Raw genomic sequence first — 17,772 nt, forward strand, 5'->3', positions numbered from 1 at the left:
AGAAAACAACAAGCTCCCATTCAATACCCCACATGGCTCCCTTTCATACAGATTTCTGGGGCCAACACCCCCACCTAGGGGTGCAGCAGCGATCTGGCTGCTTCCCTTCAATTCGGTAATGTGACAACCCCAGCTCTCCCTGTGCCCCAATCAGCCCCGGGCCTAACACACAGGTGAGGGGTTCTAGACCCGATCCCAACTACCCCGAACGGGTCCTCCCGGTCCCAAAGAACCAGCCACAGATTCCAGTCAATTTACACTTTTGATCTTACCCACAAGATCACGCTGGGCCGATCCTTTAGTATGTAAAATCAAAGGCTACACTGGCCGCGAGTTCTTGTGCAAGTGCACTGACATTCTAATATAAAAATCAGGGCTTCTTGCGCAAGAACTGTGATGCTCCCGCTCAGGAATAAGCCCTCTTGCACAACTGTTCTTGCACAAGAGGCCAGTGTAGACAGGCAAGATGAATTTCTTGCACAGGAAAGCCCAATGGCTAAAATGGCCATCAGAGCTTTCTTGCACAAGAGAGCATCTACACTGGCATGGATGCTCTTGTGCAAAAGCACATCTGATGTGCAAACGCACATGCCAGTGTAGACGCTCTCTTCTAGAAGAACTTTTGCACAAGAGCTCTTCCGCAAAAGAGTTCTTGCACAAGATCATGCCAGTGTAGACGTAGCCTAAAGGTTTATTAACAAAAGAAGGAAAAGATGGAGAGTGGGGTTGTCAAGGAGAATACATCACATGTACCAGTCAGTCCCCAAGTTCTCACTGCAGGCTCTTAGCAGAGAAGTTCCAAAGTGCTAGCTTAGAAGTCTCTGGTGTCCATCCCATGTCAGGACGGGTCGGCCTCCTTCCCGGCCTCTGTCCCTCGCAAGGCTGCATCTGGGATCAGGAGCAGAACTGAAGACAAGATGGAGTCTGCCTCATGGCACTTTCTATCCATCCCTGGTACCTTTCAAGCTGGAGCAGGTCACATGGCCCAGTGACCTGTCCCTGTGTCCCCTGCCAGCAGCCTTTAGATACTGACTGGTCTGCAGGTTTCCAGACACATCCCTCAGGTGTGTGCTGGGCACCTTGAGAGCCACTGTCCTTGGGGCCGTGCTAGTTAGCATAGCCACCGACTGAACGACCCTTCTTTACAACAGGCACTGCAGGCCCATGGCCCTTCTTTGCAACCTCCTTGCAGGGGGAATAACGCTAGTGCGAATTAGTCCCTGCCACGTGTAGCCGCGGGTAGTTATTCTGGACTAGTGGCATTTAAAAATGGAGACCGGACGGAAAGATGCAAATCAAGCCGGGGATATTTAAACCCCGGGCTTTGTTTGCAACTTCGAATGCCCACGTTAGCCTCCCTAGTCCGAACTAGGGAGGCTAGTGTAGACGTACCCAGACCGAGAACATTCCCAGTATCAGCACAGAGTCCATGTCCATAACTCCACACACAGACTCACACACGGACACGAGTATCACACATAGAATCAGTAGAACAGAAGCTTTCATGCGACACCTCACATGGCCCCTTTGTACAGACTTTGGGGCAACTCCCCTCCCCCGTGGGTGCAGCAGTGACCTGGCTGCTCCCCTTAAAATTCAGTAACATGACAGCTTTGCCTGCTCCCTGCCTGTCCCGTGCAACAGCCCCCTCCTTCCAGCCAAGCCTCCAATATCCCCCAGAATCAGTCCCTCCCCGGCCATTGTCTCTCCAGGTAACAGGGTCACCTGGGCGCCTCTCTTCTCCCCTGCCCCCCTCCCTCCAGTGTTCTCCCCTGGCTGGAACCAGCTGGGCAGGGCACTGAGGTCTCTTCTCGGCAGCCCCTCGGCCTCTCCCTGGTCAGACCCGGCCGTGCCTCCGCACTGGGTCTGCCAGGCACCGGGCACCGGGCACCGGGCTCCAGCTCTCTGCTGTTCCCTGTAAGAACCATTTCCCTCCCCCCACCTCATTAACCCAGTAACCCCCAGGGCCAGCCCCCCTTTGAGCCACCCAACTGCCCACTTCCTCACACCTCTCCCCCCACGAGACCGAACTGAGCAGGGTCACCCCGCCAGTGACCTGGGGAGCTCAGGCCCCCGCGCCAGGGCTCGCACTTCCCTTCACGTGGACGCTCCGTCGTCCTCGGGAGCCGGCTCCGTCTCGGCGGCTTGGCGCTGGCCTGTCATCTGGTGCAGCCGGGCCAGGGGGAGGGGCGGTGACACGGTGAAACGGCTGCCGCGTTCCCAGGGCCAGGCGCCTGCCTCTGGCCGCGTCGTGCTGCTCCCGGGCAGCAGCTCCTTGCGCAGACACGCTGGGGCGTCTCCCGCTTGGGTCAGTCTGCAGCAGTCCCGCCCGGTGTCGGAGCCGGCCGTGAGCACCGCTAATGTCCAGGCTGACCAGCACCGGGCCCTGGCCGAGGGGCCCCTGCAGCGCACAGGCTGCCCGCTGCTCCCCCTCCGCCCCGAGGGAGCCGGCGCTCGCTCCCGCCACATGGGGAGACAAGCAGCCCCATCCGGGGCACCTGACCTGCCTGGCTGGGCAGAGCCTACAATGGACCCAGGCACCCTGGCCACGGGGGGGCTGCCCCCCGGTATCCAATCCCCCCGAGGAGCGAGCATTGGGGACCCCTGTGACCCGCAGCCCGGGGCCGGCAGAGCTGGGCCCGTGTGTAAGGGGAACCCCTGCAAGCCGGGGGCGCAGGACCCGCACCCCGAGTTCCAGCCCCGTTGGGCACATCCCTTGGCCCGGCCCGGAGCAACCACAGCCCCGAAGTTACCTAGCAACAGACAACAGCTGTTACCTGGCAACCAACCACAGCTGGTCCCAGGCTGGGCCACCCTGCGTCAGGGCAGAACCCGCCATGGAGGGCGAGGAGCCCAGCGCCGAGGGCATGGGGGGCCCGCCCCCCCCACCAGGAGAGGAGCCCCAGGGCCCGCCCCCCCCACCGGGGGAGGAGCCCCAGGGCCCGCCCCCCCCACCGGGGGAGGAGCCCCAGGGCCCGCCCCCCCCACCGGGGGAGGAGCCCCAGGGCCCGCCCCCCCCACCGGGAGAGGAGCCCCAGGGCCCGTCCCCCCCACCGGGAGAGGAGCCCCAGGGCCCGCCCCCCCCACCGGGGGAGGAGCCCCAGGGCCCGTCCCCCCCACCGGGAGAGGAGCCCCAGGGCCCGCCCCCCCCACTGGGACAGGAGCCCCAGGGCCCGGGCGAGGCGCCTGGGGGGGCTGTGGGGGGGGCCGAGGAGGAGGAGGACGTGGAGGTCACTGACAGCCTCACGCAGACAAAACACAAGCCCCCGGGGGCCACGAGGAAGAAAGCAGCCAAGAGAGCAGCTCTGGGTACGTTCCCTGCCCCAGTGGGCCCGATCCTCCCTCTGCTGGGGGGGGGCAGTGGGGCGGGGGGCAGCTGGCCAGACAGCCCCCAGAATGAGGCCTCGCCATGCCGGGCTGCCTCTAGCCCCAGGGCCACCTCTGGGCTCTGCCCACCAGATCTGCCCCCCTGCCGTGGAACCAAAACCGGCCCCTCCCAGCCAGCCCTGTGCCCCCTCCCCCGTGGGGCAAAGGCTGAGGGGGGCAGGCCTAGGAGTGGAGGGTGTAAATGTGTTTCAGCACCAGAGACTATGGATGGGGAGTGAGGGACACTGTGAGGTGGGGTAGTAGGGCTGTGGGTCGGGAGCAGGGGGCAGTGGCAGGGCTGTGGGTTGGGAGCAGGGGAGCACTGACAGGGCTGTGGGTCGGGAGCGGGGGGCAGTGGCAGGGCTGTGGGTCGGGAGCGGGGGGCAGTGGCAGGGCTGTGGGTTGGGAGCGGGGGGCAGTGGCAGGGCTGTGGGTTGGGAGCAGGGGAGCACTGGCAGGGCTGTGGGTCGGGAGCGGGGGGCAGTGGCAGGGCTGTGGGTTGGGAGCAGGGGAGCAGTGGCAGGGCTGTGGGTCGGGAGCGGGAGACACTGGCAGGGCTGTGGGTCGGGAGCGGGGGGCAGTGGCAGGGCTGTGGGTCGGGAGCGGGGGGCAGTGGCAGGGCTGTGGGTCGGGAGCGGGAGACACTGGCAGGGCTGTGGGTCGGGAGCAGGGGGCAGTGGCAGGGCTGTGGGTCGGGAGCGGGGGGCAGTGGCAGGGCTGTGGGTCGGGAGCGGGAGACACTGGCAGGGCTGTGGGTCGGGAGCGGGGGGCACTGGCAGGGCTGTGGGTTGGGAGCGGGGGGCAGTGGCAGGGCTGTGGGTCAGGAGGGGGGGCACTGACAGGGCTGTGGGTCGGGAGCGGGGGGCAGTGGCAGGGCTGTGGGTCAGGAGGGGGGGGCACTGACAGGGCTGTGGGTTGGGAGCGGGGGGCAGTGGCAGGGCTGTGGGTCAGGAGGGGGGGGCACTGACAGGGCTGTGGGTCGGGAGCGGGGGGCAGTGGCAGAGCTGTGGGTCGGGAGCAGGGGAGCAGTGGCAGGGCTGTGGGTCGGGAGCGGGAGACACTGGCAGGGCTGTGGGTCGGGAGCAGGAGACACTGGCAGGGCTGTGGGTCGGGAGCAGGGGGCAGTGGCAGGGCTGTGGGTCGGGAGCGGGGGGCAGTGGCAGGGCTGTGGGTCGGGAGCGGGAGACACTGGCAGGGCTGTGGGTCGGGAGCGGGGGGCAGTGGCAGGGCTGTGGGTCGGGAGCGGGGGGCACTGGCAGGGCTGTGGGTCGGGAGCGGGGGGCAGTGGCAGGGCTGTGGGTCGGGAGCGGGAGACACTGGCAGGGCTGTGGGTCGGGAGCGGGGGGCACTGGCAGGGCTGTGGGTCGGGAGCGGGGGGCAGTGGCAGGGCTGTGGGTCGGGAGCGGGAGACACTGGCAGGGCTGTGGGTCGGGAGCGGGGGGCAGTGGCAGGGCTGTGGGTCGGGAGCGGGAGACACTGGCAGGGCTGTGGGTCGGGAGCAGGGGGCAGTGGCAGGGCTGTGGGTCGGGAGCGGGGGGCAGTGGCAGGGCTGTGGGTCAGGAGTGGGGGGCACTGGCAGGGCTGTGGGTCGGGAGCGGGGGGCACTGGCAGGGCTGTGGGTCGGGAGCGGGGGGCACTGGCAGGGCTGTGGGTCGGGAGCAGGGGGCAGTGGCAGGGCTGTGGGTCGGGAGCGCGGGGCACTGGCAGGGCTGTGGGTCGGGAGCGGGGGGCACTGGCAGGGCTGTGGGTCGGGAGCAGGGGGCAGTGGCAGGGCTGTGGGTCGGGAGCGCGGGGCACTGGCAGGGCTGTGGGTCGGGAGCGGGGGGCAGTGGCAGGGCTGTGGGTCGGGAGCGGGGGGCACTGGCAGGGCTGTGGGTCGGGAGCGGGGGGCAGTGGCAGGGCTGTGGGTCGGGAGCGGGGGGCAGTGGCAGGGCTGTGGGTCGGGAGCGGGGGGCAGTGGCAGGGCTGTGGGTTGGGAGCGGGAGACACTGGCAGGGCTGTGGGTCGGGAGCGGGGGGCAGTGGCAGGGCTGTGGGTTGGGAGCGGGAGACACTGGCAGGGCTGTGGGTTGGGAGCGGGGGGCACTGGCAGGGCTGTGGGTCGGGAGCGGGGGGCAGTGGCAGGGCTGTGGGTCGGGAGCGGGGGGCAGTGGCAGGGCTGTGGGTTGGGAGCGGGAGACACTGGCAGGGCTGTGGGTCGGGAGCGGGGGGCAGTGGCAGGGCTGTGGGTTGGGAGCGGGAGACACTGGCAGGGCTGTGGGTTGGGAGCGGGGGGCACTGGCAGGGCTGTGGGTCGGGAGCGGGGGGCAGTGGCAGGGCTGTGGGGAGACAGAGCGGGGGACACTGGCAGGGCTGTGGGTCGGGAGCGGGGGCACTGGCAGGGCTGTGGGGAGACAGAGCGGGCTGCCGTTGTACTACATGGAGCCGCCGGGGAGCCGAGCCAGCTGCCCGTCTCTCTCCCGGCTCACCCGCCCGTCTCTGGCCAGGGTACACGGTGCGGCCCGTGGTCCCGGCCCGCAGGGCTGAGCTGGTGGCGGTGGCCAAGGCCATGCACCGGGAGCGCTTCGGCAAGGAGGTGCAGGAGCTGTTCCACCTGGAGCGGGAGGCGGCGCTGCAGGCCATGCAGACAGGTAGGCCCCCGGGCAGGGCAGCCCTGGGCTCACGTCCCCCAACAGGGGGTCTGTTCAGGGCAAACTGCTGAGAGACGGGGCCACTCGCAGCCAGGCCTGGGGTCCTCCCCGCACTGCTGTCCCCACGCCGGTCAGAGCCCCGTGGCACAGCTCGTGGGCCCCGCCCGCAGCCGCCGTGGGATGCGCCAGGCTCCGGGCCGGGCTCAGGCGCCTCCACAGCCGGGGCGGCTCCTTCAGGCCTTCGTCAGAGCTTCCGCTGGGGCCAGGCTCCCCCAGAGGCGAGGGGCCGGCCTGAGGACGCAGCGGAGGGTCCCCAGGGCCCTTTGTCCCCTTGCCCGCGTGGCGGGAGCGTGTCCCCTGGCCGGGGAGGGCTCGGGGGGCGCAGGCGGGCACCCCGGCTCCCACGCTGCTGCGAACACCCACTGAGGTGCCTTGGCACCTGCCCGGCCCATTGGCAGCCAAGAGCTGCTGTTCAGCCTGCCAGTCCCTTCCCAGGGCCTGCGGGACCTCGGGGCGTCTCCCAGCAGCAAGCCCCAGGCCCAGCCTAGAACTCACGTACACACTGAGCCGGGCACGCGGTGCGCACACAGACCCCGCCGGGCCGCGCCGGGCCGGGTGCGGGGCTCACACCGAACGGGGCTGTAGTGAGGCTCGGCAGGGCCATGGGGTGCACTGGAGGAGGGCTAGGGGGGCCAGACGGGGCTGTAGCGAGGCTCGGCAGGGCCATGGGGTGCACTGGAGGGGGGCTAGGGGGGCCAGACGGGGCTGTAGCGAGGCTCGGCAGGGCCATGGGGTGCACTGGAGGGGGGCTAGGGGGGCCAGACGGTTTCAGAAAAATACCAAACAACAACAAAACACACCAGGAAAAGGTTTGTTGAGCAAAACAACAACCACTACGTGGCCCCTTTAAAAACCACGGGAGAGGCTTTTGGGCCCCAACAGGCTGCCAGAAGCTGCCCCCCATCTTGCCCCCTGCGTGGGCCAGACAGCTCCCCTGCGGAAGCACTGCAGCTGCCAGGAGCTGGACAGCCCGGGACTTTCGCCTTCTGGCTGGGAAAAAATCAGAACGTAGCGTGGGGACAGCTCAGGGCAGCCCAGGTGCCCGGTGAAAATCCCGGCCTGTCTGGTTCGATACCGGACACCTGGCAGCCTTGGGGGGTGCTGGGCCCGGCTAAGCCCCTCCTGCCTGCAGGTCTCTACATCGGCTGGCGCTGCCCCGAGTACCTGTGGGACTGCTTCCGCGTGGGCAACCGCTCCAGGTGCTTCTGCGGGCACCTCCTGGGGGAGCACCAGGCCTATGTCGGTGGGTACGGGGGCGGGGCTTGGGGGCGGGCTGGCGGGACCCAGGGGGCACCAGGCCTATGTCGGTGGGTACGGGGGCGGGGCTTGGGGCCGGGCTGGCGGGACCCAGGGGGCACCAGGCCTATGTCGGTGGGTACGGGGGCGGGGCTTGGGGCCGGGCTGGCGGGACCCAGGGGGCACCAGGCCTATGTCGGTGGGTACGGGGGCGGGGCTTGGGGCCGGGCTGGCGGGACCCAGGGGGCACCAGGCCTATGTCGGTGGGTACGGGGGCGGGGCTTGGGGCCGGGCTGGCGGGACCCAGGGGGCACCAGGCCTATGTCGGTGGGTACGGGGGCGGGGCTTGGGGTTGGCGGGACCCAGGGGGCACCAGGCCTATGTCGGTGGGTACGGGGGCGGGGCTTGGGGCCGGGCTGGCGGGACCCAGGGGGCACCAGGCCTATGTCGGTGGGTACGGGGGCGGGGCTTGGGGCTGGCGGGACCCAGGGGGCACCAGGCCTATGTCGGTGGGTACGGGGGCGGGGCTTGGGGCCGGGCTGGCGGGACCCAGGGGGCACCAGGCCTATGTCGGTGGGTACGGGGGCGGGGCTTGGGGCCGGGCTGGCGGGACCCAGGGGGCACCAGGCCTATGTCGGTGGGTACGGGGGCGGGGCTTGGGGGCGGGCTGGCGGGACCCAGGGGGCACCAGGCCTATGTCGGTGGGTACGGGGGCGGGGCTTGGGGCCGGGCTGGCGGGACCCAGGGGGCACCAGGCCTATGTCGGTGGGGGCGGGGCTTGGGGGCGGGCTGGCGGGACCCAGGGGGCACCAGGCCTATGTCGGTGGGGGCGGGGCTTGGGGCTGGCGGGACCCAGGGGACACCATGTCTCTTTCAGAGGACATGGGGGGGTTGGGGCCGGGCTGGAGGGGCAGGACAGTACCAAGGCTGTATGGGGGTAGAGGGTGGCTGGGCCCTGGGGCACCAGGTCTCTGTTGGTGGGTTTGGGGGGGCCAGGTGCCCTTGGGAGGGGCTGGCAGGGCCTGGGGTACCGGGAGCTTCCAGGCCAGTTTCCCTGCAGCTGGGCTCCCTGCCAGATGGGGGTCAGCCCCGCTCTGTCCCAAGGACCCTGTGTGCCCATCCCCCAGGGCCCGGGCAGGGGTCTCTCAGGGTATGTCTACACTACCCCGCTAGTTCGAACTAGCAGGGTAATGTATGCATACCGAACTTGCTAATGAAGCCCGGGATTTGAATTTCCCAGGCTTCATTAGCATAAAGCCGGCTCCGCCATTTTTAAAAGCCGGCTAGTGCGAACCCGATGCCCGCGGCTACACGCGGCACGGACTAGATAGTTCGGATTCGGCTTCTATTCCGAACTATCTGTACACCTCGTTCCACCCCTCGGACACCCCAGCTCTCCCTGTGCCCCAACCAGCCCCAGGCCTAACACAGGTGAGGGGTCTAGAACCCGATCTCACCTACCCCCAACGGGTTCTCCCGGCACCAAAGAACCAGCCCCAGGTCCCTGGTCAATGTGCACTCTGGATCTTACCCACAAACCACGCTGGGCCGATCCTTTCGAATCTAAAATCTGGGGCTACATCTACACTGCGCATTCTTGTGCAAGAAGATATGCAAATGAGCCATGGCGATGAATATCGCTGCACCTCATTTGCATACCTAATGAGCGGCCATTTTGCGCAAGGGGCTTTTGCTGTCTACACTGCTCCTTCTTGTGCCCTTGCGCAAAAATGGCAGCTCATTTGCATATCTTCTTGTGCAAGAATGCGCAGTGTACACGCAGCCCCCATGTAGGACTTGTAAACTAGGAGAGACGCTGTCAGTGGAAAGAGTCTCGGCTGGACAAGCCTCCCCCTTCCAGACTCATGTGGACTGGCTTGGGGAGGGACAGGAGCTTGAACCCGCAGGCTACATGCCCTCCAGGTGTGAGCTGTAAGACTGTTTCTAAGGACAGACCTAAAACAGGCCCCTTGGTGCAGACTCACCAGTCTAGTGCTGCAGCGCCCCACGATTCCCAGGAACCGCTTTGCTCTGTCTCCAGCACGCCTGGCTCCAGGGCTCTTGCTTCTACTGCGCCTTGTCACTTGCCACTGGAAGCTCCATCCACGGGGTGCAGTGCATCCCACCCCTGACACCAGTGTGACGGCGCGTTGGGGGTTCCCCGTCTCCTGCACCCCGAAATGGCACAAACAGACTGCACCAGCCGGTAGAATAGAGGGAGTTTATTGCTTCTCCAGGATACAGCCCAGCACAGATGTCATCTGGTTCCAGGGCAGGCCTAGGATGCCTCAGCCCCCTTGAGATGGGGGAGCCTGGGCCCCTAAATCCCAGCCCCTTGCTTAGGCTGCTTCCTCCAGGATACCAGACAGAAACTGACCCTCTTCCAGCCCTGCCCCCAGCCTGGGACTGGTCAGACAGGTTGGGAGCCCCTTGCCTAGTGACTCATCCCCTGCTCTGCTGGGCCGTGCTGCAGACAGCCGCCAGTGGGGGTCACCCACAGCCCACTGCCCAGCATAGCAGCCAGCAAGGTACCAACAGTACGTCACACCCCGCCCCCCAATCCCATGGGCGCAGCAGTGATCTGGCAGCTCCCCTTAAAATCCAATAACATGACAGGGGTGCAGTGGGGCAGCGTCATAGAGGGCGCTGTGGGGCAGTGTGGTGGGAGCACCTTGGGGCAGTGTGGCAAAGGGCGCTGTGGTGCAGTGTGGTGGGGGCGCTGTGGGGCAGTGTGGTGGGGGTGTCATGGGGCAGTGTGGTGGAGGGCACCGTGGGGCAGTGTGGTGGGGGGCGCCGTGGGGCAGTGTGGTGGGGGGCGCCGTGGGGCAGTGTGGTGGGGGGTGCCGTGGGCCAGTGTGATGGGGGGTGCCGTGGGGCAGTGTGGTGGGGGGCGCCGTGGGGCAGTGTGGTGGGGGGGTGCCATAAGGCAGTGTGGTGGGGGCGCTGTGGGGCAGTGTGATGGGGGCACCGTGGGGCAGTGTGGTGGGGGGGTGCCATAAGGCAGTGTGGTGGGGGGCGCTGTGGGGCAGTGTGATGGGGGGGCGCCGTGGGGCAGTGTGGTGGGGGGTGCCATAAGGCAGTGTGGTGGGGGGCGCCGTGGGGCAGTGTGATGGGGGGTGCCGTGGGGCAGTGTGGTGGGGGGCGCCGTGGGGCACTGTGGTGGGGGGCGCTGTGGGGCACTGTGGTGGGGGGCGCCGTGGGGCAGTGTGATGGGGGGCGCCGTGGGGCAGTGTGGTGGGGGGCGCTATGGGGCAGTGTGGTGGGGGGTGCCATAGGGCAGTGTGGTGGATGGCGCTATGGGGCAGAGCCCCTGGCAGGCAGGGTGCTCCCTGGGCAGCTGTCCCCAGGCCGGGAGGGAGCGAGTGGCCTGGGGTGACTGGCACACGCCCCACAGAGTCGCGGGCCCGGGTGCCCTGCACCGTGCCCAGCTGCAGGTGCCCGAGCTTCCTGTTCATCCCCGCCCGGCCCGAGGACGTGGGCGAGTTCTGGCTGAGGAGGAGAGTCGGCTTCGACCCGGCCACCTGGCGCGCCACGTGCCGCTGCCGCCACAGCCACGAGGACCACGAGCCCAGCGCCGGCCGGGCCTGCCGGGCCACCGGTGAGTGAGCGCGAGAGCCGCCACCCGCAGCCTGTGGGGCTGGGCAGCAGAGAGCAGGGTGTCCCGGGGGGGCTCTGTGTGTGTGTGTGTGTGTGTGTGTGTGTGTGTCTGTCTATCCCGGGGGGGCTCTGTGTGTGTGTGTGTCTGTCTATCTATCCCGGGGGGGCTCTGTGTGTGTGTGTGTCTGTCTATCCCGGGGGGGCTCTGTGTGTGTGTCTGTCTGTCTATCCCGGGGGGGCTCTGTGTGTGTCTGTCTGTCTATCCCGGGGGGGCTCTGTGTGTGTGTCTGTCTGTCTATCCCGGGGGGGCTCTGTGTGTGTGTCTGTCTGTCTATCCCGGGGGGGCTCTGTGTGTGTCTGTCTGTCTATCCCGGGGGGGCTCTGTGTGTGTGTCTGTCTGTCTGTCTATCCCGGGGGGGCTCTGTGTGTGTGTGTGTCTGTCTATCCCGGGGTGGCTCTGTGTGTGTGTGTGTCTGTCTATCCCGGGGGGGCTCTGTGTGTGTGTCTGTCTGTCTATCCCGGGGGGGCTCTGTGTGTGTGTCTGTCTGTCTGTCTATCCCAGGGGGGCTCTGTGTGTGTGGCTGTCTGTCTATCCCGGGGGGGCTCTGTGTGTGTGTGTGTCTGTCTGTCTATCCTGGGGGGGCTCTGTGTGTGTGTCCCTGGGGGGGGCATCGCTCTGTGTGTGTGTGTCTGTCTGTCTATCCTGGGGAGGCTCTGTGTGTGTGTGTCTGTCTGTCTATCCTGGGGAGGCTCTGTGTGTGTGTGTGTGTGTCTGTCTATCCTGGGGAGGCTCTGTGTGTGTGTGTCTGTCTGTCTATCCTGGGGAGGCTCTGTGTGTGTGTGTGTGTGTGTGTGTCTGTCTATCCCGGGGGGGCTCTGTGTGTGTGTGTCTGTCTATCCCGGGGGGGCTCTGTGTGTGTGTGTGTGTCTGTCTATCCTGGGGAGGCTCTGTGTGTGTGTGTGTGTCTGTCTATCCCAGGGGGGCTCTGTGTGTGTGTGTGTGTCTGTCTATCCCAGGGGGGCTCTGTGTGTGTGTGTCTGTCTGTCTATCCCGGGGGGGCTCTGTGTGTGTGTGTCTGTCTATCCCGGGGGGGCTCTGTGTGTGTGTCCCTGGGGGGGGGCATCGCTCTGTGTGTGTGTACATGTGTGTACAGATGTCCCAGGGGAAGCTGTCATTGTGTGTGAGAGCATGTACTAAGGGTTGGAATGTCACTGGGGGGATGATCTGTCACGCGTGCGGGTGTGTGTGTATGCGCACGTGTGGGCTGCTGCTGTGTGTGCATGTGGGTGGGAGCGAGCGCATGTGGACTGTCACTGTGTGTACTCAGGTGCGTTTGGGCTGTCGTTCTGTGTGTGTACTCGGGTGTGGGGAGAGCTGTCGCTCTGTGTGCACAGACGTGTGTGTGTGTTTGTTGGCTGCTGCTGCGTGTGTGTGTGTGTGTGTGTGTGTGTGCGCGCACTGATGCTGTGTGCACATGGGCTGTTGCTGTGTGTGTACTCAGGTGTGGGGGGCTGTTGCTCTGTGGGGGGGGGCTGTTGCTCTGTGTGTGGGGGGGAGGGCTGTTGCTCCGTGTGTGTATGTGAGCCGTCATGGCACATGCTCTGGACATGGGTGAATGCGCCAGCCCTCTGGCACACAAAGCGTGTCCCTGGGGCCTGTGGGGCTGGGGGGTGCAGCTCCCCAGAGGGAGGGGGAGAGCGCTGAGGTCCCGGGTCCCCAGTCCCGGCTGGGCTGAGCCCTGCCCTCCCCGACAGGCTGCAGGTGCGTCAGCTTCGAGTCCAACTTCCTGTGCGCGGCCTGCGACCGGCGCTGGGAGGAGCACGAGACCTTCTTCGAGACGGCCGAGACGCGGCGAAAGGGGGGCCGGCCCTATGGTACGCGCAGCAGGGGGTGCACACCTGGCCCTGCTGCCTCGCTGCCATGCAGTGGGGCCCCCCGCCCAGCCCCGGCCCCCCAGCTCCCTCCCCTCCGCAGCCCAGGCTTGTCACCCCACAGGGACGGCCCCCTTACCCACGGGTCCTCTGGGCCAAGCCCAGCCTCCCACCATTCCCCCAGAACAGCCCCGTGGCCCCCCACGGTGACCCTGCTGCTTGCGGGCTCCCCCGGGTGTTGGCACAGCCAGAGGGGTCAGCAGCCAGTGGCCTGCCCCCCACATACACCCTAGGGTGCCTGCTCCCTGCCCGCTGCACAGACCACTCCTGACCCCAGCCTCTGGCCCCGCTGCCGGCTGCAGAGCCCATGGGACAGGGCTACGCCCCCGTGTTTACAGTCCTAGGATCACAGACCCCAGGGCTGCAGGGCCCTCGGCCCCATCGCATCCAGCCCCCTGCCCAGGGCAGGACCAGCCCCAGCTCCAGCCCCCCAGCCAGGGCTGTGTCCAGCGGGGACATGAACGCCTCTAGGGACGGAGATCCCCCCCCCCCCTCGGGAACCCTCCCAGCGCTTCCCACCCGCCTGGGGGAATCGTTTGTCCTGATCTCCACCCTAGACCCCCCCCACCCCCCACTGCAACTGGAGCCCATTGCTCCTTGTTCTGCCCCCGCTGAGACCAGCCTCTCTGGAACCCCCCTGCAGGGAGCTGCAGGCTGCTCTCAACCCCCCCCCCCCCACTCTGCTCTTCTGCCGACTGAACAAACCCCAATCCCTCAGCCTCTCCTCTAGGCCATGTGCTCCAGCCCCGAATCATTCTGGTCGCCTCCGCTGGCCCCTCTCCAATGCGCCCGCGTCCTTCCTGCCCGGGGGGGGGCAGAACTGGACACACACTCCAGATGTGGCCGCCCCAGAGCCGAATGAGGGGGAATGATCACGTCTCTGGATCCCCGAGGACCCCTCCAGTGAACCAGCCCCGCCCCCCACAGGAGTTCTGCAGCCCCATTGCCTCCTAGCCTGAGCCCCCAGCCCCGCCCGTCCACCCTCCCCGAGACCCAGAGCACAGATGGGAGCCCCTCCCATGGGCCCTTTGGTGGGGGGGCACTAGGCTGGATCAGCCCAATGATCTGATCTGGGGAGAGGGGGACACTGGGGTGGGGGGGGACACTGGGCTGGTTGGGCCCATTGGTCTGAGCGGGGGGGACGACACTGGGGCTGGGTGGGTCCATTGGTCTGAGCGGGGGGGGACACGGGCTGGGTGGGTCCATTGGTCTGAGCAGGGGGGGACACTGGGGCTGGGTGGGTCCATTGGTCTGAGCGGGGGGGGGACACTGGGGCTGGGTGGGTCCATTGGTCTGAGCGGGGGGGGGGACACTGGGGCTGGGTGGGTCCACTGGTCTGAGCGGGGGTGCGGGCAGTAGGAAATGCTGTGGATCTATTGAACTCTAGCTACTGTGCACCCCCCAGGCTAGGCTGCCTCTGCTTCCTGCCCCTGGGGCTCCCCCCCGTTACCCCTCTGCCCCGTGGCCCCCTGGCTCCCAAGGCAGGACACTGCTTAGAGACAGGCCGGCCCCCACCAGGCCTGGGGCCCCTTCGCTCTGCAGCTCCAAGCCAGCCCCACATCTGCTCACCGCTCCGGCAGCCCCCCCGGCGCTCAGCCCCCCCCCCCCCCGTGTCCCCAGCAGGCCGCTGCGCGGGGGGGGGCACCCAGTGCCCCCAGCTGAAGGCTCTTCCAAGCCCGCAGCACACGTGGCTTAGGCGCTTCCCAGAGCTCACACTGAAGGAGGGAAGACAGAAAGATGGACAGACAGTGAGGAACAGGGCGGAGTTACAACTGCTGAAGGAACAAGAGACACCCACCCCCCATTGCGTGCGCGCCCCCCATTGTACACACACACGCACACATCGCATGCCCCTCCCCCACACCCATCGTACACCCCCATCGCACCCCCAATACGCACATGCGCGCGCGCACACACACACACACACACACACTGCATACACGCACACATTGCATGCATACACACACACCCCAATTGCGTACACACACACATTTCATACACGCACACATTGCATGCATACACACACACCCCAATTGCGTACACACACACACACACACATTGCATACACGCACACATTGCATGCATACACCCCCCCCAATTGCGAACACACACACACACACACACACACATTGCATACACGCACACATTGCATGCATACACCCCCCCCAATTGCGAACACACACACACACACACACACATTTCATACACGCACACATTGCATGCATACACCCCCCCAATTGAGTACACACACACACACACACATTGCATACACGCACACATTGCATGCATACACCCCCCCAATTGCGTACACACACACACACACACATTGCATACACGCACACATTGCATGCATACACATACACCCCAATTGCGTGCACACACACACACACACACGCACATTGCATACACGCACACATTGCATGCATACACACACACCCACACACACACATTGCATACACGCACACATTGCATGCATACACCCCCCCACTTGCGTACACACACACACACCCCCCAATTGCGTACACACACATACATACACATTGCATACACGCACATTGCATGCATACACACACACCCCAATTGCGTACACACACACACACACACACATTGCATACACGCACACATTGCATGCATACACCCCCCAATTGCATACACACACACACACATTTCATACACGCACACATTGCATGCATACACCCCCCCAATTGAGTACACACACACACATTTCATACACGCACACATTGCATGCATACACACACACCCCAATTGCGTACACACACACACACACACACACTGCATACACGCACACATTGCATGCATACACCCCCCAATTGCGTACACACACACACACGCACATTGCATACACGCACACATTGCATGCATACACACACACCCCAATTGCATACACACACACACACACACACATTTCATACATGCACACATTGCATGCATACACCCCCCCAATTGCGTACACACACACACATCCCAATTGCGTACACACACACACACACATTGCATACACGCACACATTGCATGCATACACACACACCCCAATTGCGTACACACACACACACACACCCATCGCAAAGTTCCTAGTTCAGGTGTGTCTCAGCAATGGGGCAGAGCCGGCTCCAGTCCCGTCTCTGGTTACTTCCCAGTTCTTGGCTGGCCTCGTTAACCCTCTCACCGTAGCGAGGCGCCGCGGGGCCATTGTGCACAAGCTGGGCTGGGCAGCCTCCCTCAGCGAGTCACACCCAGAACTCCCATCCCCCGCCCGGCACCAGTGCAGTGCCCAGGGAAACTGAGGCGCGCACACACCACAGGACAGCAGAACTCCCAGGCACCAGCACACGGAACAGAGTGAAAGCAATCCCTCCCTCCCGCCCCACGCCTGGCAGCTGTCCTGGGCTGCAGCAGCGGAGAGGCCAGATGGACGCGCTCCCATGGCCTTTTGCACCTTCCACCCTGCGCAGGGACCCCCATGGCTCTCAGGCGGGCGCCGGTCACACGGGCAAGACACCCGTCCCTGCAGGGATCGCCCTGGGCCAGGTGCTGGGCCAAGGCTCGTCACACGTGGACTGGTGTCTGCCAAGGCCCAGTGAGTCAGTCTCTCCGCCCTGGGCCAGTCAACCGGAACCGGCTGTTCCCAGCTGGCCAGGCCGGCGGGTGTTGCCCCTACAATCAAACTCACTGAAATAGAAGCACAGAGACTGCGCCTGTAGCCTCACACCCGCAGGGATCTGCACACACATTGGTACAGGCGTAACCAGCCACGCAGCAGCTTTCCACGGACACCTGCGTGGCCCACCCAGTACAAGGGTTGTGCAAACGTAGACCAGTGGGTCATATTGAATCACACACTCCCCACGCCCCACTTGCTACCCCTGTGTCCTACACCGCACCAGTTACTCCCACTCTCCACCCCACACCAGTGTTATGCCCACACTCCAGGGTCCCCTCCCTTCCAGGGTTACCCCCACTTGCCACAGCCCCTCCCTCTGTTACCCCCACACCCTACGGCCCCTTCCCGTGTTATCCCCACTCCCTGTGGTCCCAGCCCCCCATATTTCCTATACCCCATGTCCGCAGGTCCTCCCGTTATTGCCTGTTAATCCTCACATTACCTCATGTCCCACGGCCCCTGGTCTCTCCTGAGTTACCCCCCATCCCCTTCCCCCCAACTCACGTTATGGCCCATGGCCCCGGTCCTGTGCCCCGCCCCTCCTCACGTTTCCCCTCCCCCCACGTCCCTGGTCCCTCCCTGTGTCACCCCCATTGCCCCCATGTTACCCCCATGCCTGCAGCCCCCATCGCCTGCCTATGGCCTTCTCCAGGGCCCCCATTCTCCCTGTGGCACCCCCAGCCTGTGGCCTCTGCCCCACGCCTGCCTCTCTCTTGTGCCCCCAGGGGAGGACTACTTGCCCTTTGCCGAGATGCCTGAGCTGCGGGACACCATCCTGATGGGACAGCTGGGGCCCTGCGCTGCCCCCCAGGCCCTGCCGGGGGAACGCCCTGGCCCGTCCTCCAACGCTCTGCCTTTTCCCTCCCCAGGACGGCGGAGCCCACCCAAGCAGAGCGGCAAGAGGGCGGGAGGCCCAGCCCCGGGCAGCCACCAATAAAGCTACACGGCCCCGCATGCGTGGAGTGTGAGCGCCAGGGCGGGGCAGGCGGGACTGCGGGCTGTGGCGTGTCACACGCGTGGGATGGACGGGGGTGGGGTGACTGACTGGGGAGGGTGTCACGAAGTGAGGGGGAGTCACTGGGCCCTGCACCCCACTTGTGCAGCCAGTCGGGACTGTCAGCCGGCAGGGAGAACAGGCGGGTTATTGGTTCCCAGGGACACAGCGTAGCTCAGACGTGTTGTTCCAGGAGCCAGGAGCCGCCGGTACAACCCATCTCGGGGGAAGGGGACCCAGAGCCAAGGCCCTGCCCAGCCCCCCAGGCCAGCTACA

General features: G+C 65.7%; 1 protein-coding gene across 3 annotated transcripts; it reads left to right on the forward strand.

The window, feature by feature from the left end:
* Positions 1-2,787: 2,787 nt before the first annotated feature.
* Positions 2,788-17,456, forward strand: FAM221B (family with sequence similarity 221 member B). 3 transcript variants are annotated; one of them, XM_075916215.2, is made up of 6 exons: positions 2,796-3,309; positions 5,852-5,995; positions 7,188-7,298; positions 10,686-10,889; positions 12,644-12,763; positions 17,228-17,456. In XM_075916215.2, exons 1-6 carry the CDS (start codon positions 2,838-2,840, stop codon positions 17,437-17,439), a joined length of 1,263 nt encoding a protein of 420 aa, XP_075772330.2. In that variant the 5' UTR covers positions 2,796-2,837; the 3' UTR covers positions 17,440-17,456. The 3 variants fall into 3 exon arrangements, with proteins under 3 accessions (XP_075772331.2, XP_075772330.2, XP_075772332.2); XM_075916217.2 differs by having other exon boundaries at positions 2,797-3,309; positions 17,372-17,456; XM_075916216.2 differs by lacking the exon at positions 7,188-7,298 and having other exon boundaries at positions 2,788-3,309.
* Positions 17,457-17,772: the final 316 nt, after the last annotated feature.

Source organism: Pelodiscus sinensis, chromosome 6 (assembly GCF_052426305.1).
Source record: "Pelodiscus sinensis isolate ZL-2025 chromosome 6, ASM5242630v1, whole genome shotgun sequence".
Taxonomy (NCBI): domain Eukaryota; kingdom Metazoa; phylum Chordata; order Testudines; family Trionychidae; genus Pelodiscus; species Pelodiscus sinensis.

Bases quoted from the DNA above. Each gene is read 5' to 3' on its own strand.
- FAM221B (XM_075916215.2), top strand. From the start codon at position 2,838: ATGGAGGGCGAGGAGCCCAGCGCCGAGGGCATGGGGGGCCCGCCCCCC. The intron at 5,996-7,187 runs GTAGGCCCCCGG...TCCTGCCTGCAG, and splicing joins GCTGCAGGCCATGCAGACAG to GTCTCTACATCGGCTGGCGC. The intron at 10,890-12,643 runs GTGAGTGAGCGC...CCTCCCCGACAG, and splicing joins CCGGGCCTGCCGGGCCACCG to GCTGCAGGTGCGTCAGCTTC.